We start from the raw sequence: 26118 nt of genomic DNA, 5'->3' as shown, positions 1-26118 counted from the left end.
ACTTTTCAATCCTAGTTCTTGATACAAGTGTCAGTCCCTCTCACCCATCCCTGATAGGATCCTAATAGCCAAAGGAAAACAGAATTTTCATTTGCACCTAAATCCTTATCAAACAATTGGAGTGTACTAAAATCTGTAATGGAGACAGTTTGATATTATAACCTTCAGCTTATTTTTCACAGTCCAGGTATGCTGCAATTTTCTGCTCATGTGTGGACCTCAGCTGACTCCTTGTGGTGTTTCAGGGGATGAACTCAAGTACACAGAGTTGAGGTAATCTTGTTGGGTTGAGTCTAAGGTAAGGCGAGGGCAGGGCTGCGGAACTACCAGCTTTGTACTTTGTTGTGAACAGAGCCTGAGGCTAGCATCTGTCTCTGGGTCGATGTGGCATCCTCTCTGAGAGTCCGAAGGCCACTGGGTGATTGTGACACACATGGCTTCTGTGTTTCCTGGGTCTGTGAATCTATGGCAACAGCAGCATGAATGGTGCGATCAGGTTCACCTCCATTGAATCCTTTCCTTTTCCCTGAGAGACTGTGGATCTTCAGTAAATCAAACCTGTTTATTAACTTCACTAGTAAACTCTATATATCCATACTAGGTCTGGTGGGACTGGCTTAATAACACTGCAATTTTGACTAGGACGTTGTCTACATAGCGTTCAAATTTTCTGAGCCTGCCAGTGAGAGAGATAGATTTACAAACACCATAGACCACCTAAAGAGTAAAAACAGTGGGAAATCTGGTGTAATCCTCTCAGGCCACATGCACCTCATTTTGTAGAAGTCACTTTCTGTACATCATAAAATGAAAATGTAATATCATATAATGCAATATATAATAATGGCATATAAATAATGAGTATCTATTAATGACAACAGCATATGATTGCATCATATGACTTAATGATTTCGCATATAAGATCATACACTGTACAACCTATCAAATTTACTCTTGAATTTATCAAGAGATTATTTGTGTTTAGGTCCTAGCAAGCAATGATTAGCTTCAGGGATCATAACTCTAACATTAAGCACGAAAGACTTAATGACTGACCTACGTAGGACATTATTTGACGTTCAGGTGTTGAGATTTTCCTTCTCACTTCCAGTCTTGGACGAAGCTACCTCATCTGTCTCCATGTACCTCTGTACAACGAAGAGCGTGTAGCACATCGTGTGTTACACCACCTTGGGTTTTTCACTCATCTTCTGGAAGTTTCGGTTTATGGGCTGTCAATTGTACCTCAGAATACCCGCTCCAGTGAAACGTAACTTTTAACGTTGATTACGGATTTTTTCTTTATTCCAAACTGGCAACCTGCACGTTGTTCAGGGGGAGGCGCTAGTCCGCAGTAGTTTCTGGAAGGAACCTCATGCTTGCACCATGGAGAAAGTGAGTGTCCAGCAACTCTGTTTTAAACATAAATATTTAAATAATATCCAAGTATTTCTCTGAGTTACTTTCATTTTAAGTGTATTTACATTATTAATTTGGGGGTTAGGGTAGTTAGCCACCTCTTTACACCGGGACTTTTATTTCCTATACCAGTCAGCTAGCTAGCTTGTTAGCTTAGCGTGAATCCGGTAGTAATGTGTTGTAGCTGTTAGGCTGCTGTTGTATGATTGGGCTCGATGATGTTACCCGACACAAGGCATTTTAACCGCGCTAGTCTACCGTGTAGTTAGTCAGCTGAACTTTTTCATTTTAAGAAGAGCACACTTCGAAAGGTTAATTGTTTTGTCATTTGTGTACGGCTGTGGCTAATTTATGGTTGTACTTGACAAGGTTATGTATTTGTTAAGCTAACACGTAGGACTGAAATTTTTCATAGCTGCGGCAGGAAGGTTTTACTGGCTCTGTAGCTCTCGTCCGTGCTTCGATTTAACAAAGCAGTTCGCTAGCCTCTAGCAAATCACCGGCAATATACCACTAACTAAGTAATCCCGGAGTTAGCAAATCACGGTTTAACAGCTAAGATTAGCTCACAGTGTCAACGCTATCATTAATACGATGACGGACAAAAAAAGAGCCGTAATTGCATTCTTTTATTAAAATGTTGTGTCAGAAGGCCGACAGCTTAAACTGCGGCACTTAGTAGCACATGCTGTAGGAGTATTTTTGGATCGGCTTCAGTGGTGTCCTCAGCAGCTTGCACTCAGACCGGAGGATCATTCTAGACGCACACGGCGCCGCTGTCATGGCTACAGCCGCATTTTGTCGTCAACTGCCGCGTCCTCTCGAATGTTCTGCGATTGGCCAGTTCAAGTATGTTCGTGGATGAGACTCTGTTTTCTTAAAAAATATTATTACCATGCCTAAACTGGCCACTTATCGCAACTTATCTGGCAACGCCACTAAAAATTATAGGCAGTAAGTGTTGTGCACCTGTCAGATCAAAAGAGGGCACTATCTGGTCATAATTATGCAAGATGCCGTGCGAAATATATATTTTAACACGGTTAATTATTCAATAATTCAAAGAGAACAAAACACAGTCAGCTCTGCAGGTTGTTTCTTTTCATTGCCTCAGTGTATTACATTGGTTACCTCAATGTTATAACATGTTTAACTAATTATTACTGCTAACATGTAGGATTTGATTATAAATAATCAAAGTGGAGTAATAATTTATGCACACTCCTCATGTCTCACTCAGATACTTCTGTGACAAGTTTTCTCTCATGAAATCTATAGTGTAATAGTCCTATCTTTGAAAGTTTACAGACCCCATTTTCAGTTTTGAAAGTAGATCTATTGGTTTTTGAATATGGGCTTTGTGTGCATTCCTGGTGATTAAAAGAAGTGTGCTTTGGAGTTCATGATACACCAATGACCTTATCCAAAATAAAGCATCACCATCAACAATCACACCTCACTGAGATTAATGTTCTTATCCATCCCTTGCTTAAATTAATCTGAGAACTATCCTAAATCAGTTTTTGCTTGGACTTTTCAAATTATGTGTAGGTTTAGTGTATTCCCATAATGTTGTTGAATACATCCCTGCTTTTCCAAGTAGGCAGCTGCTCACATGGCTTTCAGTCATACTATTTGTGACTAATGTCACTGATTTGTAATATTAGCAGTAATATTGCAGCTGTTTGGGTAATAGAGCAAAGGATTGTGAAATATACAGGAATTGTATGGAAAAACATTTAAGGGGTGGAAAATGTTGTTTTTTTTTTTAACCCTTACTATTTCATTTTCTTACTAATGCTAGTCAAAAAATTCAGAAGATTTACTGAAAAACCATGTTGGGCATTATTTATCATAATCCCAGCCTACAACATCACCGGGGATTGTGCTATGATCTGCTTTTTATGTTTTCAAATGTTTAAGGTGTTCAGAGTGTATTAGGACTGTGGAGGGAAAGCCATGCCGGTCAACACTCCTTGTTCTTCACCCACAATAATCGTTACTGCCTTTTAAGTGGTATCACATAGTTGTCAAATGAAGCTAGAAGAGATGGAGAGCCTCTTTTTAGAAAAAGAGTGGTGCTTCTTTCTGCTCAGTTTGTAATTGATTCTGTCACATACTGTAGAGACATAGCATGATAAATTGTCAAACTGAATCAGGCCACCAACAAGTGACAAGGAGTGTTGGAAAAAAATCTTTACACTCTCTCTTAGCATCACCAGCGCCCATTGCCTTTGTCTGAACAGGGCTTCAGCTAGCAGGCCTGTAAACCATGCTGATTTCTGTGTGAAGTTGCTGGGAAAACTGTCTCAGTTTAAAATACCCTAAGATACCAAGTAGGTGTTTTGGTCTGAAAAAGAAAGCACTTACTTTCTGAAACGGAAAAGTGGTGGATTCGAACATTCTTTCTGTGAGGCTATTAGCTAACCACTGAGCCGCCATGCCACCAAGGGTCATGTTATTTTCAGGCTAATAGAGTCAATTGCATGTGGAGAACCGTGAAAGTGCATTGACAGAATAATGGCAATATTATCTCTCTGCATTACTGCTGGACCATTCTCTGATGAACAGCTGAGTGGTTGTCAATTTCTTTTTTCCGTTCTGCCAGTGACAGCTGCTATATTGGGGATTGTATGCATGTGCATATCTGTAAGAGTGATACAAAATTTAGAGTAAGAGAACTGTACTATTGAGAATTTTCTCTTTGTGCTTCATTGATTTTATCTTTCTGGCTCATAGGTTTCAGCGTTGAAAGACCAGGGCAACAAGGCTCTGAGTGCAGGAAATATTGACGAGGCTGTACGGTGCTATACCGAAGCCTTGGCTCTGGACCCTTCAAACCATGTCCTGTTCAGTAACCGCTCAGCTGCCTATGCTAAGAAAGGCAACTATGAGAATGCTCTCCAGGATGCCTGTCAGACCATCAAGATAAAGCCTGACTGGGGAAAGGTGAGATGACGTTTGTTCTGCCATTATTCTGTTGACAAGACATGTAGTAATTTAAACTGAGAAGGCAATCTGTAATCTTTCAATTTTTGATCAATCAGGGCTACTCCCGCAAAGCTGCAGCTTTGGAATTTCTTGGTCGATTGGAGGATGCTAAAGCAACTTACCATGAGGGACTCCGGCAAGAGCCAAATAATCAGCAGCTAAAAGAGGGTTTACAGAACATTGAGGGCCGGCTTGCAGGTAGATACTGTTGAATTTTTGATGTCTTTTATTCTACAGAAAGTGGCACTGTAATTTAGAAATTGCGTTCCTAATTTTTCCCTCCTACATTGGTGGAGGCTCAAGAGATGGCTGCTGACAGGATCAAAGCAAAAATCACATTGTGCTCAAGTTTTCAAAAGAGGAGTAGGCAGTCCACTTAGATTTTGAGTGCTGTGGTTACAGAGCAGAGAAAGCTCTGGTGAATTTAATCCTTGACAAGTGCATGATTGGGGGGTATTCTGAAGACTTCATGACCACATAAATTAATCTAATAACATCCATACTTGTTTTACCAGAAAAAACAATGATGAACCCCTTCGCCATGCCCAACTTGTATCAGAAGCTGGAGAGTGATCCTCGGACCCGTGAGTTATTGTCAGATCCCAGCTACAGAGAATTGCTGGAGCAGCTCAGGAACAAACCCTCGGAGCTTGGCACGTATGTGCATTGTCAAAGTCATTTTCTGATTTAAGACTAAATAATTATGTTTTGAGGCTGGAATGAGAAACAACAAGGATCAGATCAGAAGTGTAGTTGCTTTTAGTAGTTTGATAATTGCACATAATTCTTGTAGGTTATGAGAAATGTTTTTGCGAAGTATCAGTACAAGATTGCCTAGTATTTATATGCCCACTGTCTTTCCACATATTTGGTTGATATTGTGAAGGATCATCTTCTGTGTTGTTGCTCAGTCATCATAAGCATGCATAATATTGAAGTGGCCAAAAGCTAAATAGATTGAATAAATCAGAATAAAAAAGCTCAAGTTTTATTTGGAAATACTGAATACAGCTGTATTAAGAAGAGCATTTGTTTGACTGTTCAGGAAGCTACAGGATCCCAGAGTGATGACCACACTCTCTGTGCTGCTGGGACTGAACCTCTCTGAGATGGAGGAAGAAGAGGAGCCCACCCCTCCTCCTCCCCCAAAACCCAAAGAGACGCAGCCACCTCCACCCAAAGAGGAAGACCTTCCTGAAAACAAGAGAAAGGTAAACCACATCATAGTGATCACTTTTAATGAGTTTTCAGCAATTTTGCCTCCTCTAATGGCTCGCTGTTCTCAGGTTTGTTAATTCTCTGATTTACATTTTTTTTTTTACAGGCCTTGAAAGAAAAAGAACTTGGTAATACTGCATATAAGAATAAGGACTTTGAAAAGGCACTGAAACACTATGAAGAAGCAGTCAAACATGACCCCACCAACATGACATACATTTCTAATCAAGCAGGTAAATATTCTCACATGCTGGAAAATAATTGCTCGCCTTGCGCATTTGATGTAACTGACCCACAAAATGTGTAAAACAAACGGATAATTAAAAATTTCTCATAACTATAGGATTCATCTGGGTTTTTTCTCCAGAGTCAGGCTTTTTGACAGGTTGTGATTGTAAAACAGCAGTTGCAGAATTTTAAGTGTTAGATATGTGAGTTCTCGCCACTAAGCTGACCACTACAAATACATCCTGTTTGTAGGAATTTGTAGGGGGAAAAATGTGATTACTTACAACAGATGGTTAAAATGCAAATTGATGTGGGTGTATAGACTGCTTAGTGAGTTCTTCAGGAGTAGAAAATGCACTGAAATATTCACCCAACAGTCTTACTCTACTGAATACAGTTTAGCTCAGCTGACATGACATTTAACTTTAAGTTTATACTTAAGCTGTTAAATGTGTACTCCTTTTTGTTATCCTTTCAGCTGTGTACTTTGAAAAGGGAGATTTTGAGAAGTGTCGAGAGCTGTGTGAAAAGGCCATTGATGTTGGCAGAGAGAACCGAGAAGACTACAGACAAATTGCAAAGTGAGTTCTTAAAGATTACATGATTTCCAATAGTTGCAAAGTTTTCTTTTTTGTTTGTGCTCGAGTGAATATACACACATTGTGGGGGCAAATTGGAATTCTTTTGGATCTTATGGGATTCAAAACAAATGTTGAAGCTGCAGAATACCAACCCCCAGATGTCAAAACGGGGGGGGGGGTGTTCTGAAGCTTTTCGACCATTTGACAAGCACTTCTGAAGAAGGATACTGGCCACTTGACAAGAATTTGACGATAGAAATGAGCTAGGGTATACAAGAACGACTAGGTGGCAGTGTCTTTCTGTTGCTTTTCACTACAAACTGCCCAAATCTGATCTAATGGTGTTGAATTAGTACACAAATTACCTGTCCATTCAACTTGAGAATCTTGCTTAAGAGAACAAAGTTGGTTGTGTGTCTATGATTTGTGTTAGTTTTTCATAAATATAATCAAAAAACCCTAAACTTGACTGCCCTTTCCTTATGTGAAGAGGTCTCCCATTCTTAGTTGTTGGCTTTTAAGTTTTTTCGTTGATGTCAGAGCATCTGATATAATAACATGTTTTTCGTTATCATTTATCATTATCCTCCCACTCCGTTTTAGGGCCTTGGCTAGGATTGGCAACTCATACTTCAAGCAGGAAAAATACAAAGAAGCAATTCAGTATTTCAACAAGAGTTTGACGGAGCATCGTACTCCTGATGTCTTGAAGAAATGTCAGCAGGTGCAGTGCAAGATGATCTTCCCAATTCCAATTACAGTATTCTTTTTTCCAGAATTTTTAAAGTTTTTAGTTGAATTTTTTTTTAAGGTTGTGTTAGACCTGCATGTGGACAGGTCCGGAAAAAATAAGTGTGCACTTCACTTACATTTTGATACTCTTAATTGCTTCTACAGGCAGAGAAGATATTGAAGGAGCAGGAGAAACTAGCCTATATCAACCCAGAACTAGCCCTGGAAGAGAAGAACAAGGGCAACGATGCCTTCCAGAAAGGTGCGTGTAATAGTTGTAGTGCTTGTCGGTCGATTTGTCATCTGATTCTTCTTTTTTTACGTTGTAAAACTGAACTTATCTTTTCCTTTTCACAGGAGACTACCCCTTAGCCATGAAACATTACACTGAGGCAATCAAAAGAAACCCCAATGATGCCAAACTCTTCAGTAACAGAGCTGCCTGCTACACAAAGCTGTTGGAGTTTCAACTTGCCCTGAAGGTACTGTTCTTCCTTACCTAGAACCTCTGTAAATCAGTTAACGAGATTCTAACCTGACCAAAAAAAGTGCCTTTTTGTTTTATTTCATGTTAAAAATTACCTTCATGATCTTTTTTGTTAGGATTGTGAAGAGTGCATCAAACTTGAGCCCACCTTCAGTGAGTAGGATACTTAATTAATTACATTTTGAGTTAATGCATAAAATGTTTTTATCAAAAATACTAATTAAAGTTTAGATTCAGGACAAATCACCCGGATTTTACAACCAATTTAACACATCTGCCCGCAGTAAAAGGCTACACACGTAAAGGAGCTGCTTTGGAGGCCATGAAAGATTATTCTAAAGCTATGGATGCGTACCAGAAGGCTCTGGAGCTTGACTCTTCCTCAAAGGTATTTTACAGGTTACTACAATGTTCAGAAAAGTCTAGAAATGAAAATTTGAAAAGTTTGAGTTTTGTATTTTTTAGTTTTCAATATTTTTTGACAAAGTCACTGCAAAAAAACTAACAAAAAAAACCTGCAGTTGTATTTTGGAATTTCCTCCAAAGTATTAAAGTAAAAAAAAAAATATTGTGACTTAATTACTATTCCTTTCTTAAATAGCAAGTCAAATAATTCATCACCTTTCTGAAAAGTAACTTATTTGTAATTTTTTTTTTTCTGTAACCGCAATAACGGCTCAACTTTACATGTGGTTTTCTTATTGCGTGCTATCGATATACATAGCAGTTGCTTTCTATTGTGACATGATAGTTATGTATCAGTATTAGTGGTGTTGGTAGGGGGAAGATGATCATCAAAGTAAAATCTGAGCAAATACTGAGCACAAAAATCTATACAACAAATCAAGAAATGTGAAAAAGCATGACATTTTGAAATAGTCTGTTCATGGTACAGTATATCAAGTCTTAACCATATTTGATGGGTAATGATTTGTTGGCTTTTCGTCATCATTTGCCTTCTCCACCTTCAGGAAGCCACAGAAGGCTTGCAGCGCTGTATGGTCAGTCAGGCCATGAGGAATGACAGCCCTGAGGAAGTGAAGAAAAGGGCCATGGCTGATCCTGAGGTGCAGCAGATTATGTCTGACCCAGCAATGCGCATGATCCTTGAGCAAATGCAGAAGGACCCTCAGGCACTTAGCGAGTAAGTTTTGTGTCATTTTCTTTCTCTGCCTTCAGTCAGTGTTGTGTAGACAAACAGTGATCCACAGAAGTACATGAAGAATTAAATTTGTTTTTTTTTTTTTGTTTTTTTTTCCTCAGCCACTTAAAGAATCCAGTTATTGCTCAGAAGATTCAGAAACTCATTGATGTTGGACTGATAGCCATTCGTTGATGAGAGACAAGAGCCGGATGTGTGAAGAAACTCCCGAGACTGCAGTGGAACAACATGCGAAACCCTCCAAAATATTACATCCTCTTTTCTTGCCTTCAAATTCAAAATTATATTGTCCTTAGTCTCACTGAGACTTTGTGTGTATGTTATGTTTTTTAAAATTACACAACTTTTACATTGTATCTAAGAAAGCATCTTGGACTCCAGAAATCTTTCTCTGAATAATCTGGATTCATGTGTACAGATGCTTAAATACATCTTAAAATAAACATCACAATGCAGTGCACCAGTATGTTCAATGTTTAAAGGGGAAATCCACCCTAAAGCAGTTCACATATTCCTGTCACTTCATGGAAGCAGTATAAGGAAATGAAACAAAAATTTCTAATTATTCTAATCTTTTTGCTCTCCTGTTTAAAGCTGTCTACTGTCTGGTGGATATTTGTGTACTCTTATCAAGAAAGCGCTGAGTGTTTCTTTTATTGCAGTGGATGGATCTAGACAAATTGTAACTGGGACTGGAATAATATGCTATTGCCTTTTAGAGTTGAGGGATATTTTGACATGATAAGATATCTAAGGTTGATCCTTAACGGTTTATTAAATAAGTTCATACTGCAATTTAGGCAGCCATGTTTTTTTTTTCTGTTAGTCAACAATGAAAAGCTTGTAGGCAAAGCTGTTGTGCCAGGTGATTATCTGCAAGCCTGTCCATAAAAGCCACAAAAATGCTGCTGATAAAGAGTTTCTCTGTGAGCAAGAGCATAATGAGTTTGGTTAGCAAAGAGTCATGATTTAATGATCAGGTTTTAACTTTGTTAAGGAGGCATGTTGATAATTAAAGTTAGCAGTTACTTCTGGCTGGCCTCAAATTGTGCTTTCCCAAACCTGGCACTGGAGGGTGGCTGTAAAAAATGTGACAACTTGCCTGGCATGAATATTTCAAGATAATAAGAATAATGTGATAGTTAAAGGGTGGATTGACCTTTCTTAGCTGCAAACTATTGGTTAAGTATAGGGGGCCACAGTTATCTCACTTCGTGATGCATCTCAAATGTTTATCAGCTCGTCTTAAGAGTACTGAGGCCCCAGTGTTACGTGTCACTACGTCCTAGTGTGTATTTCACTCACCAAGGCAATTCATGAGAATTGTGCCAGCCTTTTCTGATTTAAATTGTAATGCCCTATAATATATTGGCCTCGCACATTGTAGTGAAAATTGTCCACCCACAGCGGCAGACTGCACAGCTTCAGTTTCCAGAGAGGAAATATAAGTGTTGATATTGCTATTGACCATAAGGGAACATTTGGCCTCAGATACCTCAGAGTCACCACAATGTCATAGTATCACTGTGCTATGGCTTACACGAGGGACTCAAATATGTTAGAAGTAACTTGTAACACCTTTTGCGCTCACATTTCTAAAGTAGAATTGCTCTATCAGGAATTCTCTATGACTTGTGGCACACAACACAGCAGAAATGGGGCTGTGGGCATTTTTACCATCCTAGTCCCATTGTAATCATAAACTACATGCATCTAATGTGTATATCCCACATGATGTTAAAAAAACTGTCCCAAGAAGTGTCGTTTACTAATGGAAATCAGCTGAACTGTGAAATATACAGTATCTGAATGTATTATGGAGGTCGGTGGTGGCTTTTTTTGTCCTGTAAGACCAACAATGTTGACACTGACTCAATGCAGTAGTATACCTACATTTTATAGTAGGGTCTTTGTTAATGTGATTTTTAACACCTTACAATACACACCAATAAAGCGTACAATGGAGAGATTCTGCATACAAACGTGTGGATAGTTACACGCCTCACAAATTGAGCAGTAAATAACACCTTAAACACACTGTTAATAGATAGTTGTAGTATATATTAGCAAATATCCCTATCCAGAGTGTGGGCATGTTAAAGTTGAATGTAAGCCTTGTGTCACAAAGGTCTGCATTGTTTTGCCAGTACAAGACAAATTGGGTTAAGTGAACACGCACATGCAGTATGGATGAAAGGTGCTGAGGGCTCTGAAGGGCCCACTCCTGTGCCACCCTAGGCCGCGGATGTATTGCCCTAAACCTACAGTTTTGGTCATCAATGTAATTAAATTCTGTTTTATATGGTTAAGAAATGTATATATTTTTATTTAAAAAAAAATAAATCCTAAAATACATGTATTAAAACAGGATTTAATTTTTCCAGGTCTTTTGAGGTCTCCGGTAACGTCGCTCCACCCACACAGAGTGTTCACGTGACTGACCGTCGCCCAGGTTGTGTCGAAAGCATCCTGGAATTAGCAGCTAGCTATCCTCTGACAATAAATACAATGTGAGGTGCAAATATCTTCATCATGGGCGAATCATTATCTCGAATCTAGTGGAGACAAAGAAGATAAGGAACTACATAAACTGGCATTTTCCAACATGGTCTGATAGGTGGTATCTGAAGAGGCCAGTTGACATAGCGAACTAAACATTAGCCTTAGCGAACGTTCAAACTTTGACGAGCAACAGCAGCAATTCGCTAGCTAGCTGCTAGTTTGTAAATGTACTGCTACCACACCAGCTAGCTATGTAACGTCCTCTTATTGTAGCAGTTATGCTAACTACCTAGCGATGCAGCTGTTTACACAATGACCAACAACATGTTATTTTGACCAGTCATTCATTTAAAACTAGCGTTAACGTTATTACCAAGTAACGTCAGCCAACTTATGAATAATGACTAACGCTACTGTTAAGCAGCTAATGCTAACGCTAGCCACTTAAACTGTGCAAATTATATTGAGACTGTAACTAACCTACACAGTTAATCAAAATCAGTTTTGATGATCTTTCTATGAGCCGAGAGAGTAATAAAGCGACCATCTAGTAAACATCTGGAATCTGAATAGCTACACGTCTGTGTTTTTTGATTGATTTCGGCCAGTCACATGAGATAAATAATGCGAAACACCAGGATGTCAAAGGCGTCGAGATTACCGTTAGGGCAGCAGTATTGTCTGGAACGCACAGCTGTCCGCTCATTCATATAATCCTTATATTTTTCACAATGCAGCCACAATATATTTTTTAAATTGTCGAGCGTGTGGTGCTACATTTCGTACATACGAAAACATTTGGCTACCCAGTTGGTCTCAAAGCAGTCCGTGTAGGCTGTAGTCTACTTTTCTTTGAGTTATGCCTGGGGACGCATCTGGTAGTAGTGATGACTCCGATGCAAAAACAAATGAAAAGGCCTGTACCGTCAAGCATCAAATCACCAATGGTAAGTTGAGTATACTGAGTGTAATCAAGCATCATGGATTTCATGGCCTTTAGTATACACTCAAGTAATTTGTTTGACATGATCTTGAGCACCCGTGTGCCAGGCTTTCAGAGCTGCAGTGTGTCAAGCCTGAGGAGCTTGTGAACAGTGGATATGTGCGCTGATTTCAGAGAGATGTTGACTCCGTTCAACCAGCATACAAAATGGAACGAGCATTTTGTTGTTGAAGTTGTGAATGTAATAATGTTGAAGCGGGTTTTTTTTTTTAATTATTTTGTCATTTAAAATCATTTTATTGATTAAAACAAAAATTAAAGCACGTTAAATACACTGCATAAGTTAAGGTGCATTTTCCTTTGTGCTATATGAGGAATCTACATTATGCTTTCAATTATGCTCTGTTTACTCTTACTTAATTTGGATCACTTGCACTGGACTCTGGACTAAAGAAAAAGAGACCTATTGTTGCCTTATACAGTAGTTTGTTTATGGATACTGTCTGTATCCTAGAATAGAATTTATAGTGTAAATCTACAAGGAAAATCCACACAAAATCACATAAAGCAGAGAACTACTGCTGTATTTTCCTTCAGTGGGATGAAAATTTCAGGTCAGTTGCAGATCTGGCCGTACTGTAATCAATGGTGTCACTGCTGGTTTTTCATCAGATGTCATGAGGAACATATTACTATACTTACTGATTACTTACTTATTGATTGGGGTGTAGATATTGATTGAAGTGCAAAAACCTTTTTATCAATAGAGAGCAGAGCAGCAGGCAGCATTTTTTTTAGAAGTGCTACAGTTGCTAATAGTGAAGCTTCAAAAACATTGACTAAGATAGCTGAATACATATTTATATTTGATTTATACCTTTAACAATTAATGCATTTTTAAAAATGCTCTAAAATTATTTGTATTATTTATTTATTTGCTTGTATTATTTTTGCTCACAGTTAAAACCTGGCATCTCTTAAAAGTTAGTCAGCTGTTTCAGCATATTTTCAGAGATGCTAATACACTTTTGAAAAGTCCTTTTAAAATGAAAAATGTCTGTGGTTACATGGTGCAGAAATTCAGCATATGTACTGTATGTTTTGATTGTGCCGTTTTCTTCCTGTCACTAGCTAACCTCACAGGTCACACTGAGAGGGTCGGCATGGAGAACTTTGAGCTGCTCAAAGTCTTGGGCACCGGAGGTAAGTGTGTACATGAAGCATGAAATATATAAGACACAGTTGTTGTTGTTGTTAAACCTGAAGAAAACTTGAGTAAAATGTTATTATGGGTATATTCAAAGAAGACAGAATGTATTCTCCTTTCATGGTTAAATATCTCGAGGGAAAAGTCTTTATAATTAACTTCCATAGCCTGTAAAGAGAAAGTGCCCCTGAGGACTTAAATGCTGTGGTAAAACATGTCTTTACATTCATTTCCTGATTTGGGAGATCTTGTCTATACTGGATACCTATGGGAGCTCTTAAGAGGCTGTTTCTATCAACAAAAAAACCTGATGAAACTTTGTGTGCAGGAATGTTTTTGCATATATTCAGCTGATTTCCAGACACTTGAAATAATTTTTGCACCTGTTCACCCTGTGCTCATGTTTTGCAGTGCCCTCAATTAAGGCACAATCTGATGGTGTGTCTTTGTTTGCTGGTAGTTGTTTGACTTTCTTACTAGCAGTAATTTGAATGACTTGAGGAAATATTTGTTTTTCTTTGTCTAGCTTATGGGAAAGTGTTTTTGGTCAGGAAGAACAGCGGCCACGATGCAGGCCAGCTATATGCTATGAAGGTGAGACTGTTAGTTGAGGTATTGAACTAAATGTGATCACAAAACAGTTTCTTAGACAAAAATGTAAATCTTTCCGCAATATTTTAAGTTCAAGAGGTGAAATCTTTTCAAATGTTTTATGTAAAGGATTCACTGATTTTGCTTTTACTCAAAATTGATTTGATACTTATTTAATACTTGCACAGCACATGATGGCTATAATTGTAAATAATATACGACATAGTGAAGATTGACTGAGCCGCCATTCACTGGAAGTTTACAGAAGTAATGGAGAAAATATATATTGAACTATTTTGAGCAGAATTTTCTCCCAGGCAGATAATATGATATGTGACGCTCTTAGCTGCAATATGGATATACACATTGCTTTAACTTAATGTAGCATTTTACTTAATCTGGTCTGTAGACTTAACTCCATTCAGGTTGTTTGAATTTAAGTTAAGTTTATTTAAATTGTTACCCTAGGTGTTAAAGAAAGCAGCTATTGTGCAAAAGGCAAAGACAACAGAACATACCCGCACTGAGAGGCAGGTGCTCGAGCACATCCGCCAGTCTCCCTTCCTGGTCACGCTCCACTATGCCTTTCAGACGCAGAGCAAACTACATCTCATCCTGGGTGAGTGGTGGAGCACTAGAACCAAATATGGGGAGCTCTTGTCCTCTTCAGTCTTGAAACGCTGAATAGATGTTCTCTTTATGTTTCTGTCTATTACTGTATGTCTGTTTGTTGGCCTTATGTGCAATATATGTGTGTGTGTAATTTTTTGTATTATGTCTATTCAAGCTCCCTGTGTATTTGTCTGTGTGTGCGAGTACAGACTATGTGAGTGGCGGGGAGATGTTCACTCATTTGTACCAGCGGGATCACTTTCCTGAGGAGGCGGTGCGGATTTATATCGGGGAAATAATCCTGGCTCTGGAGCACCTGCACAAGGTGGGTGTTGCTCCTTCCAGCTCTATAACGTGAAGCTACACTTATCGATTTTTGACACTAGGGGGCAAATGGAAGCCAAAGCAAGCTTACAGAGACACTTAACTGACATAATACCTTTTAAAACGTTGTTATAGCTCATGTGTTGGCAATCTGCTGCCTAATTATACAAATATACAAATTTAGCAGACACAGAGCAACATTATCATCACCTTTGGGTCGTGTCTCTGGCCATCTAATAAATGTAAATCCCATATTTTGGGACCTTTTTAGTTCTGGTTTTGCCTCCAACACTGGGTAAAAGTAAATGGGCTTTTAACCTGCAAAATGTTTTCTTTCTCTGGGACACTGAAAGATCCTTATGTCTTCTTCTAGCATGTGCACAAACCACTGTACTGAAGAAAAGTAGAATGTGTGCATTTTTAAGGTTGTTTTGAGACCATTTCGAGTTCACTCCTGAGGTTTGTATTAATTAGCAGCAGTCGCTAACTTTGTAAGTTATGACTTTCAGCATGTGAACTAGATTGCAGCATTAAAACCACTGGAAAAGTAGATACGAAGTAGATTCTGGTCACTTGTGTAAAAATCACCCTTCACACAACTTGTCCAAATTGACTGAAAGTGAAAGCACCTTTGGTGAGCAATATTCTCATTTCCCAAGGTGTGGTTGCAATTAAGGGTGATACTTCACTTTGTGTTGCTGTCTGGGCAGTTGGATACGGTGTCAAATTTTAGAACTGAAGATTAAAACTGCTGGATGGGCTTTAAAAGTGCTTTGATTACTGGAAATAACCAGCTAATATCAGGTCATTTCTATCTTCTTTGTTTTTAAAAATGTCTACAATGTATTGTGTATACTGCATGCCATCTCTGTTCACAAATTACTGCACTTACCATGACTGTAACATGTAAGATTTCACTGTATTTTTGTACAGCTTGGGATTGTGTATCGAGACATCAAATTGGAAAACATTCTTTTAGACAGTGAAGGCCATGTGGTATTGACAGATTTTGGGCTTAGCAAAGAGTTTCTGGAAGAAGAGGTACGTGAACACAATACCAAAACCTAGCCATAAAAATGTGTGTGTATTTGGAAAATGATACATGGAATATGTGTGCTGTTATTGTATAAAAAACTTTTTTCATATAAGATTTGTTTCTACAAATATACTTTATATCCCTTTTCTCCTCATTACAGAAGGAAAGGACTTACTCTTTCTGTGGCACCATTGAGTATATGGCGCCTGAAATCATCAGGGGGAAGGCGGGGCATGGCAAGGTAGAAATACGAGAGTAAAGCATCAAGTGCTGGTGTTCAGTGTTCAGATAATTTTGCTAATGTTAAAGATCTTAAGTGGTCACTCATGAGGACCTGTAAAGTAATGTTCAAATTAAACATTCTTTATATTTACATGTTTCAAGATGACAGGGAGATCTATTATAAGATTTACCGTGTAGTTTAATACTAAGTCCTGTAAGTCTCATGACTTTTTTTTTTTTTTTTTTCAGTATTAGTCAGTATGTGTTTTTTAACCTGTCTCTTCCTTCAGTCAGTAGACTGGTGGAGCCTTGGGATCCTGATGTTTGAGCTCCTGACAGGAGCATCCCCTTTTACCTTGGAGGGAGAAAGGAACTCCCAGAGTGAGGTGTCAAAGTGAGTGTTGTTGATTCCATCTCCATAAAATGTGTATTTAAATCTTAAATTAACCCTCCTCACTCTCCTATTCATAAAAAAATATTTCAGCCATTGTGTTCCAGATACCATTTACTTTACTTAACTCGCTGTTAGATAATTATGCATGTGATTGTTCATAATACGGTGAAAATCTTAAAGCCCAATTTGAATTTTGTATTTCCTTCTCCATCTCTTCACCAATCTTCACTCAGGCGTATTTTGCGCTGTGATCCACCGTTCCCCTCTATGATTGGACCAACTGCTCAGGACCTGCTGAAGAAGTTGTTGGTGAAAGATCCCCACAAGAGACTGGGCTCTGGACCACGAGGCGCTGAAGACATCAAAGCACATTCCTTCTTCAAGGTCCTACTTACCTCAGATGCCATTTACTCTGATGCCTCTTCGCCTGTGACCTCTTTTCATTCATCCATTGCTCCCATCTGCTTTTTGTTTCCTAACAGGGACTGAACTGGGCTGACTTAGCACAGAAGAAAGTGCCAAGTCCATTCAAACCAGAGCTGAAGAGTGAACTGGACGTGGGAAATTTTGCTGAGGAGTTTACTGGGATGGATCCTGTCTACTCTCCGGCGAGCACGCCTCCAAGCACGGACCGCCTGTTCCAGGTCGGTCCTTGCTGTCTCAGCCTTAACCCCTAAAAAAGTTGTATTTCCAAAACACAAAACCTGTAACCCCCATTTCAAAAAATACATTTGGATAAAGTAGATGGTAATTAAATAATAAATCAGTTGGCGGTCGCTTAGATCTCTTAATGTTTTTCTGTTAATACAGTGGTGTATCCACCTGTTCTCTCCCTCTCACTCAAAGCAGACTGCTCAAAATGTATTACCTCCTCATACATTCAACATCTCTTCTCTGTTATTTTAGGGTTACTCCTTTATTGCACCCTCCATCCTGTTCAATAAGAACGCAGTCATGGGAGACTTTGCAGAAACCCAGATTGGTGCTGATCGACCAGGTTCAGCCTCTGTCCAACGCAGCGCAATGTTAGAGGTACTGATCTTGGCTTCTAAAGCTGTTTTTGGTTATGGTTTAAAGTGGCTTGAAGATTAGCTGTTGTTATCTACTTTATGGTAGAGGGGCAGTCTTGCAAAACTATTGTGATATAACCATTATAACATTAAGTGTCTCTCGTCTTTTTTGAAAGCCCTTCCGTAATCTAGAGAGGTGTAAAACAGAGTCTAAAAAGGCTCTGAAGCATTTGTTAAACAGGACAGACAGGAAGGAAGAAAGGAGGAGAAACTAGTTTATTTAGTCTAGATTACTAACCAAAGTTGGCATACCTTATTTCACAGCAAGTGTTGTTATGTAAATATAATAGGAAATATTACAATAATCAGGATACTTAGTTTTAATATCCTTTTACAGTGTTATAGTCTATGTTTAGGAATTTAAAAATGGTCAGGTCGGTTTGTCTAGGTGATGTTTATTACCTTAGATTCACTGCATAGTTTAAAGGAGAAGTCAAACTGGCGCTACAGTTTTGTATTCAATATTATAGAATTCAGTTGAGGAGATATCAGAATTTGTGATAATGCTTTGTTTTGTTAATTTAACAACAAAAATGTTTATCACAGCTCATGATATAAAGAAAATTGTAATAATACATGATAAATACTTGATGTTGATATACTGACCAGCCCAGTTTCACTTGAGCTTTCTCAGGTACATAAATATGGACTTTTCAGGTTATATCACATATTGGTCAATGCACACCAAAGTCAGATCCTTTTTCCACTGCTGGGAGCCATGTCCTATTACACAAGGAAAACAAAACAAAAAAACAAACACAGCACATCTCCTTTAACAGCTGAATCTGACTCACACCATCCCTTCTTTGTTCAGGAATCACAGTTTTTTCAGCACTATGAGCTGTGTCTTCACGGGCCACCCTTAGGTGAGGGTAGTTTCTCTGTGTGCAGGAAATGCAGACACAAGCAAAGTGGCCATGAGTATGCGGTCAAGATCGTGAGCCGCAGGTGAGTGGAGATACGATGCTGCTACACTCTCTTAGTAATAGCTCTGTGTTTGTGTGCTAAACTATGCTTTACTGTAACACTGTGCCATCTGATGGTATCAGTCACAGAATGTCCTTTTCGATATGTCTTTTATCTGTGTTAGAATGGAGGCAAACACTCAGAGGGAGATTGCTGCTTTAAGGCAATGTGAGACTCACCCCAACATTGTCAAGCTGCATGAAGTCTATACTGATCAGGTACGGTGGAGGAAACCCACATATGACATGTACAGTTACAGACATAACATTATGTTTTATTACATAAAAAATAGTAAATATTCTGTATGCACTTTCAAGTATGTAATGCTGGAAATTAAGCTGTGTGCAGCAACAAAATCCCCTAAACCCTGTCTTTCCACATCTCCCTCTCTCTTAGTACCACACGTATTTAGTGATGGAGCTTCTGCGAGGTGGGGAGTTGCTGGAAAGGATCAAGAGGAAGAAACTTTTTGGCGAGGCGGAGGCCAGTCAGCTGTTACAGAGTCTGGTCTCAGCTGTCAGCTTCATGCACGAAGCTGGAGTCGTGCACAGAGACCTCAAACCAGAGGTGGGTTGTGACTTAATGACTTGGTTAATTCCTGGTAATATACACAATCTCCAACTTAAAAAAAGATAGCATATACAGAATTATAAGTATACACGGTATGATGCTGTTTATATGAAAACATCATTCCAACACTATTACAGTCATAATTCTATGTATTCATCATATTGAAATTAGAAATACATTTCTGTAATTAAAAATGAAACTTTTGCCCGAGAAGTTAGAAAGGAAGCCACAGTTTGTGAAATTATTGGCCCCAGTAATGTGGTGAAGAAGAGAATTAGAGGGAACAATAACAGAGTGAAGTTTTAATTGTATTTTTCCACTGTGAACTGCATGTGTCCGGTGCGCCTCTAGGTTGTCTTGCTTAAACTGGCTGAAAACAGAGTTATAACTGACCAGTTTAATGTGGGCGTATGTTAGTGTGGTTATATGGCAGCATTGTTTTCACATGATGTAGTTGAGGCTAACACAGCGGACAACACTGCAAAATGTCTCTGTGCTGCCGTGCGGCACTTTTCAGAATGAAGGCTGCCGATTTATCATACATATATCCTACTGTCTTCAGATGGCTGTGAGATATAATTAACTGAAGGCTTTCATATAGTATAAAGCAGCTGTTAATGATAGATAGTGTTAAGAATCACCCATTAACTTTTAGTTCTGCACAGTGTTTTACTGATATGCCTTTTTTCAATTCAAACTTTTATTTTGGATGCAGACATTAATGCATTTACCCGTAGTGTTTGATTAAAACTGTTTATTGACATTATTCCTCAATTCCTGCACATTTCTTCTTGAGTAAAGCACTGAGAATCAACAAATGATGAATCATGGATGAGTGATGTGGAAATAGCTCTTGTCGTCCGGCATCTAATCTAATTTTCACCAAAATATCAACAACTAATTTTTCGGTTCCTCATTTGAGTCTGTTTGCCCTCTACTCCCAACTTTGTGCCACATGTGCTGCACTGGGCACGAAAATGCCATATACTCGGGCAAAGCATATATCAAGGTCAGGAACGTACCAACCTTTAGTATTTAGTAGTAGCAGTAGCAGTAGCAGTAGTAGCAGCAGCAGTAGTAGTAGTAGTAGCAGTAGCAGTAGCAGCAGCAGTATTAGTAGTAGTACTTACTAGTGGTATTTAATAGTCTTTGCTCTGTCAGGAAAATGGAGCCCTGAGTGTAAAAAGTCAAGAAAAATAAAAGCAGATCAGCATGGTTTTTGTTTGTTTACCTTACAGAACGTGCTGTTTGCAGATGAGGGGGCGGACTCTGTGCTTAAAGTAATAGATTTTGGATTTGCCCGCCTGTGCCCTGCAGGCAGCGCCCCCCTGCAGACTCCCTGCTTCACGCTGCAGTACGCTGCACCGGAACTTTTTGAGAGTGCAGGATACGACAAGGCCTGTGACCTCTGGAGTCTTGGGGTCATCCTGGTAATTTCAGCTTTCAAACTGTTGGTTCTGTCACATCAGTCAGGTGAACATAAGTACTAATGATGCTCTGTTTTCATCAGTACACCATGCTGTCAGGCCAGGTGCCATTTCAGAGTGAGCAACGTGGGATGACCTCATCATACGCTGCTGACATCATGCAAAAGATAAAAGAGGGTGATTTCTCATTGGATGGGGAGGCCTGGAAGGGTGTATCAGAGGATGCCAAAGAGCTTGTTAAAGGTATGTGATGTAGTACATTTTTAGTGACACATTTGCTTTAGTTAATAGGGCCACATTACATAACTAACACTAGTACGTGCTTTGTCAGAGCCTCTGCCTGCCCTGTTTGAGAATGGGATGGTGGATGATTTAGAGACCTCCCACTGTTTTTTAGGACTTGTATTTTGCAGTCAGAGAAAAGTTTTTTCCGCACCCCCTTGTTACAAGTCAGCTTGTTTTGTCTGTCTCTAATATCTTGCTCTCTTGTTTTGTTTTATCCCCTCCCTCTGATGAAAGGTCTACTGACAGTGGATCCAGAGAGGCGTCTCAAACTCTCTGATCTGAAAGAGAACAGCTGGCTGCAGGGTGGAGCGTCCATGTCCACCACTCCCTTGTGCACTCCAGATGTGCTAGAGTCCAGTGGCCCTACAGTTCGCACCTATGTCAATGCCACCTATAAGGTAATACCATTGTGTACTAAATTTCTCAAAGCTCTTAAAATAAATGTTAAATGCATGTCCCTAATGTGTTTCATCTTACTGTCATTTCCTTTTCTTTCGCCATCTTCCTGTCACCAGGCTTTCAACCGTGGAAAGAGAGAGGGCTTCTTTCTAAAAAGTGTCGACAATGCTCCCCTTGCAAAACGACGGAAGCTGAAGATGACAAGTACAGGTGTAGAGACCCGATGGAGTTCATCCTCTTCCTCCTCCTCTTCTTCCACTTCCTCCTCTGCCTCCACAACAGCATCCAAATCACAGCCAAAACAAACTGTGACCCCAAAGGAGAGCTAGCCTAGATAGCAGGGGAGAGAACAGCTGGGAAATGAAGTGGTATGTGCTTTTACTGGCACCATTAAGTCCTCCAGTGGTGATAGGGTCACTCGTTTTCAGAAAACATACCAACAAATCAAAACACTGATCTAGGTTAGTTTTAAGTTCTCAATACAAAATTCAATTTCACCTTTTAACAGTAAAAAATCTTCAGTCATCATGTCATATTTTCCCCAAAACCAAGCATGTATTTTCCTCAAGTGGATGGAAGAGTCGATGGAGAAATCTGTGGGCGTTAGATAAATTAATACTTATTCAGTATTCACTCACCGTGATTTGGTGACATCATACACTAAAAGTTAAAAATGAGACATTTACCTATTTTCACTGTGGGTAAGAAACAGTGCCTGGCTATATAGGGATAAAGGGAAAAGGAGCCATAAATGAGCAGAAGCCATATATACAGAAAATCAGTGAATATATTAATTGAGCCGTTGTGAATACACACAAATTTGCACATAGCAAATAAACAGTCCTTTCAGGAATATGCAGACTTAATTCTTTCTAAACTTTGCCACACGTATGATGATTGGCAGGAAACTGGCAAAAGTTGGGCCACAAGTGCTGTGCCCCATGTGGGCACTCTGTCCTCTAAAAATAACAGTTTTGTGAAAACTGTTTCGCTTTTTTTTCATTTGTTTAGGATGGGCAGAAATCTAGCTGTTTGGACTATTTGCAGAGAATGTAAATGTAAATGGTCAAATGGTCAAAAAAAGCAAATTTCTGGAGGGACTGTGCACAGAGGAAAATACTTGTAGTCTATAACCTTAGAGATTGTGTAGGATGAATAATGCTATGGTCAAAATCTTCTCTGTTTGGTACAGGTTTAACTGTGTGATGATCTGTAGTCCAAAGGGCACCAGCTTTGCAAAGCAGTTGCACCTCCAATACACTACGAACTCCACAGATCCCACTGAACACAATGTGGAGTGCATGTTTTTGATAAATGGCTCTGAGTAAGTGTTTTGATAAACAATCAGAGTTTGACTTAAAGTCGTCATAGTACTAACCAAGTGTCCAACAGTAGCACCTGTAAAAAGAGATGGAGACACAGAAGCGGTTATGATATACAGTGTGATTTTCTTGTCATACTTTGCTGTAAATTACTTGCATTATTGTGCTGGTCTGTAAATGTCTAGCATGCTAAATCTGTTGTGATGATAAACTATAAGAATGTTTTTCTATATTTTGGTATCTAGGGCTTACTAAGGAAATGCTACCCAGAATGTTTTTTATGCTACAAAGTGCAGCTTGAGTGTTTGCACGCAGACTGGAGTGAAATCCATTTTGGTGATTTTGAGTGTACACTGCCTTGGGCTTGTGAATTTTAAAAAGGGTATTACAGTTTTCTGTTGGCCCATCAGACCAGCGCTGTATATGCACCTAGCACAAACACCATCTTATTTGATACAGTGAAATATTTTTTGCCCATCGATTCGGCTCAGCTTGTTGCTGCAAAGGTCACCCATTTGTCTTTTTACAGAAGTTTTAAAACATTGTATGGCTTGTCGCAGAATGACACACTTAATCATGACTTTAAAATGGCTCTTTTAAGACCATCCTGCTAGGTCTGTTTTGTAAATACTCCTTAAATCCTTGTAAATCCTTGATTAAGAGCAAAAAATGATGTATGTGATGATTTTAAAATTCGACAACTGCTAATGGCATATCAGTGTCCAGATGTAATTATGTTTTTATTGTTTCTTGTTTTTTTTACATGTTGCACAGTCAGTTGATCAAATAAACACATTTCAGCTTTAAAGGTGCTTTTACTGATATTTATTACATGTAATTGATTTTAATGCTGTGGTAATGGGATTATGATCATTTGGCTCCTGTTGTGTATCAGCACCGTGTGTGTGTGTGTGTATGTGTCTGTGTGAGAGCATGAGTCGAAGTGGGAGATTGGTTGTACTGATATTTCTGTACCAGATGAAGCATTATTGCAAGTTACTGTATTATTTTCTTTTTTTGCCACCTTTGTCTGTTTAAAGTTAACTGGTTGTTTGTGTTTGAACATTGAATTTTTACTTAAGAAACTGCTTTTATTGGTGTTGAAATTATTTTGATGTAGTAAATGATATTTTCCCTTTCTTTTGTTAAGCATTACTATTTTACTGAGATGCACTGTCACTGATGTCGTAACTGGGAATTTATCTTTTGCACCCAGATTTTTTGGTTGGTGCAAAATAAACATTACTTTTAAATAGATGGCTCTGCACTTTGCCTTTTGAGTGTTGTAACTGTTGATTTTGATCAAGAATTCTCATTAATTTGAGCACTGTGGGCACCGACTACCCTGAGAGATCCATTAATATTGATGTTGAGAGTTATTGGTACTAAATGCAAACACAATAAATTATACAAGAAGTTTGATAACCATTCAATTTGGGAAAAAAAAACAATCATTCCACCCGTACCTTTTCATAACAGAAGGGAAAAATTCTCATTAAGATTCAGTGATGCTTTAATTAAAATCAAAACAACATGGAAAGTTATCAGCTCCTTCTGAAATGTTGGTCGTACAATTACCGGGATGAGAAATTTTACCAAGGTCAGGTTATCTGATTGTGAAGCCATTACCATCTCTAAACTCAAAATCGATTTTGTTAATCAAATGTATCTTTAACTCCCTACGCAAGGCCTGGAACGGCATCTGTTTGCAATAAATTATTTAAAAAGCTGTTTAGCAGGTGGCACAGGCATGCTTGACCCTGCAGACAACATGCAGGACCGCAGCATACTGTTGAGCTTTATTCTACGTCTATTCAGTCCTCTTCTTAAACTTGACCTTGAGGTCCTTGAAATTCCTGAGCCTCATAACAGTTGTTAAACCAAAGATGACTTCCTAGCTGTTCTTGCATGATAAAGTTCTAATCTGTTATCTTTCTGAACAGACACACACACATGGGTTAAGGACCCTTCAACACTATTTCTTAGTCAGTTTCTCTATTGTTAGCAGGGGGCTACAATATCCCCTCCTCTGTAATGAATTTATTGTACCATTAGGTGGCTGCTGTGTGCTGTCCTATGTCCTCAGTGTCCTGTTTTATCTGTCCCTGTATCTTGTCCTGTGTCAGGTGTCCCCTGCCTCATCTTGTTCCAAAGGTGAAAGATATTAATATGCCAGCGTCAATAGAAATCAATTTGATACTGTTTCTAAAATGCCTAATACTGCATTACTTGATTATTCTATAAATGTACTAATCTTAATTGATGTCTTACATGATACAAGTCTGTGCAACCGGATTCAGATTGTTAGGTGCTACATTTCCCCATAAGGACATTCAGGTCACATGTCATAAATCAGCACAGGAGACTAGTAACAGGACACGGCCAACACAAGGCAGGACAAAAAAGGACACAATGTCCACCTAATGATATAAGACCATCATCGAACTGAATTCCACATTCTCACTAAATTACACCTTCTCTCATGTATGGTGTACAGTATGAGGTTTGAAAGCCTGAAGAGAAACACTGATGAAAATAATGCCAAGATAAGTGAAACACTAATTTCATTGTGTTCAATATACTGTATTTTTTTTATTTGTTGCTCTAAAAAATTTGGAAGAAAATAAATCGAAAATAAATCGTTTAATGTAGGTGCAGCCATTAATGTACAGCCATTCTAACTTCTCTGTGAGGCTGTGACTTGCTCTGTTTAGCAGGTACAATGTTTACCTGTTAACAGACAACCCCATTTTTGTGCACAAGCTCAAAATTAGTGTACCCACAATACCCTCGTGTGTTTGTTTTTTTTGGGGGGGGGGTTGCATAGAAAACAGTAAAAGGCCTGAGGTAGCACCTTTTGATTGGAAAACATTTTGGAACTGTAGCCACAAGTCTGAACCAATTCTCTGTTGCAGTAATATGAAAATCCTGAAGTGCTTTGTACAGATAGAGTCAAGAGACTTAGAGCTTTCAAAACATGTATAATTTGCCAAGGTTATGTGAAGATCGTGCCTGGTATAGACTGAAATACACCTAAAGTAGTGTTACCAAGGTCAAAGGGTCCCAAGGGTGAGATGGCATATTTTAAAAAGTTAAAATTGTGACAAATGGTGGCAATAGATTAAAAGTCAGCGGATCACCAAGTTTTTTTGAATCCATTACTGTTTGGAATATAAATGTATGTAGCATATTTCATGGCAATCTATCCAAAACATGTTAAGCAGTTACTCAAAACCAAAAATTGTGCTAGAGGAAAAGTCAGGGATCACCAAAGTAATTAGGACATATCCTCTGGGAGCCATGAATGTCTGCACAAAAGTCTGTGCCAATCCATTTGGAAGACATTTACATCTCATTCAGATCACCGGAAAGGTGGAAATTTCGACCTGTTGGTGGCTCTAAAGGTAAAGTTAGGGGTTCACCATTAATT

The 26118-nt window shown here is 38.8% G+C and overlaps 2 protein-coding genes across 2 annotated transcripts; both read left to right on the top strand.

Annotated features, from left to right (window-relative positions):
* Positions 1–1149: 1149 nt before the first annotated feature.
* On the top strand, positions 1150–9613 carry stip1 (stress-induced phosphoprotein 1). The gene is made up of 14 exons (XM_040151169.1): positions 1150–1395; positions 4159–4368; positions 4467–4608; positions 4926–5067; positions 5456–5621; positions 5735–5861; positions 6335–6437; positions 7041–7161; positions 7335–7431; positions 7527–7651; positions 7773–7809; positions 7941–8044; positions 8628–8800; positions 8920–9613. Exons 1-14 carry the CDS (start codon positions 1387–1389, stop codon positions 8990–8992), a joined length of 1629 nt encoding a protein of 542 aa, XP_040007103.1. The 5' UTR covers positions 1150–1386; the 3' UTR covers positions 8993–9613.
* Positions 9614–11270: 1657 nt separating this feature from the next.
* Positions 11271–23954, top strand: rps6ka4 (ribosomal protein S6 kinase, polypeptide 4). Its single transcript, XM_040150309.1, has 18 exons — positions 11271–12267; positions 13395–13466; positions 13997–14064; positions 14530–14680; positions 14883–14998; positions 15931–16038; positions 16194–16274; positions 16546–16649; positions 16883–17033; positions 17132–17293; positions 17556–17681; positions 18534–18667; positions 18810–18903; positions 19082–19252; positions 20494–20685; positions 20766–20925; positions 21202–21365; positions 21483–23954. The coding sequence occupies exons 1-18, from the start codon at positions 12180–12182 to the stop codon at positions 21693–21695; spliced, it is 2355 nt and encodes a 784-aa protein (XP_040006243.1). The 5' UTR covers positions 11271–12179; the 3' UTR covers positions 21696–23954.
* The last annotated feature ends 2164 nt before the right edge of the window (positions 23955–26118 follow it).

The sequence above is a fragment of the Xiphias gladius genome, chromosome 17, assembly GCF_016859285.1.
Source record: "Xiphias gladius isolate SHS-SW01 ecotype Sanya breed wild chromosome 17, ASM1685928v1, whole genome shotgun sequence".
In the NCBI taxonomy this organism is placed as follows: domain Eukaryota; kingdom Metazoa; phylum Chordata; class Actinopteri; order Istiophoriformes; family Xiphiidae; genus Xiphias; species Xiphias gladius.
This window is presented reverse-complemented; position numbering and strand designations above follow the sequence as displayed.